This window comes from Penaeus monodon, chromosome 15 (assembly GCF_015228065.2).
Source record: "Penaeus monodon isolate SGIC_2016 chromosome 15, NSTDA_Pmon_1, whole genome shotgun sequence".
Lineage (NCBI taxonomy): Eukaryota > Metazoa > Arthropoda > Malacostraca > Decapoda > Penaeidae > Penaeus > Penaeus monodon.
In genome coordinates, this window is record NC_051400.1 from 25772097 (window position 1) to 25773196 (window position 1100).

Consider the following 1100-nt stretch of genomic DNA (forward strand, 5'->3'; position numbering starts at 1 on the left):
CAGCTGTATGAGAGACTCAAGTGCAGTTACAAATATCCCAGAAAGTAATGTCATTGTTTCAGGACAGAATAGTACTGATGTAGGTAGCTGCAGCATTGGTTGTGATGGAGAAGGAAATGGTGGGAGTGTTTCTGGCATTGCAAACATCAGTAATGTGAGTGAGAGCCTCTGCAGTTTCAAGTTTGGGGAGCCTGTAACAACCATGGTAGTGATGTCTCAGCCAAGTGGTGTAACACCAGTTAGTAGTAGGGTGCTGGTCCTTCACCCAAGTAATAACAGTAGTGAAGGCATTAGTGACAGTAGTGGTGGTGGGTGTAGTGGCAGCATTGGTACAAGCAGTGGACCACTGCTTGTGTCATTTTCAACGGATTCTCAGCATCACCTCAATCCTCAGTCTGATTCCTCTGACATATCCCCCATATCCCTGAACCCCCCTAACTCCCCAAGTCCCCTCACAGTTTCTGCAGTACCTGTGATAGGTGGGGGAATCACCCATAATACTCAGCCAACACCTCGGCTTTCGGCTGCCCCATCTTCTGCTGTGTGCTTACCTAATTCCCACTCTATCATTTTGCAGGTGAGACTGTACTTGAGATTTGTGATGATCCTGTAGTATAAGTAGACTTTGTTTATTTTCTTTGATGGGCTGTGATATTATGTTGTGGTCCTTTTTAATGTCTACTTTGATTCGTCCATTCCTTGATACAGATTATGATGTCAGGAGTAGTGTTTTGTTTGTATGGCTATGTAAAGGTCATTTTATGCATGTATTTATTTGGTGTCAGGTTTTAGTTAAAGCCAATACCCCTCATGGATAAAAGGATTCAGAATACAAAACCCTTCTCTGCCCATTTAAAAGGCTCGCTTGACCCTTTGTACACAGTACACAAAAGAGCTCTGTTTGTTATATTGACTTTTGCCATGGATTATTTTATTGTTTTTTTTATCGATTACATGAGAGGATAAAAGGAAAAGATATGCTTCTGATTTAGCATAGAGTTAAGCTATTGTAGGAATTCATTTAGTTTTTATAATTTTGTTAAAAAATTGGTGTTAAATGTACAGTATATGCATGTAAACGTTTGAAGACTAGAAATAAA

At 40.3% G+C, this 1100-nt stretch overlaps 1 protein-coding gene across 1 annotated transcript in view; it reads left to right on the top strand.

Annotated features, from left to right (window-relative positions):
* Positions 1-1100, top strand: part of LOC119581854 (polycomb protein Asx-like) — a gene marked incomplete in the record, with an annotated part of 73367 nt that overhangs the window by 69589 nt on the left and 2678 nt on the right. The window contains 1 exon segment of the mRNA XM_037929996.1: positions 1-577. Within this exon segment, the coding sequence (XP_037785924.1) occupies positions 1-577 (577 nt within the window).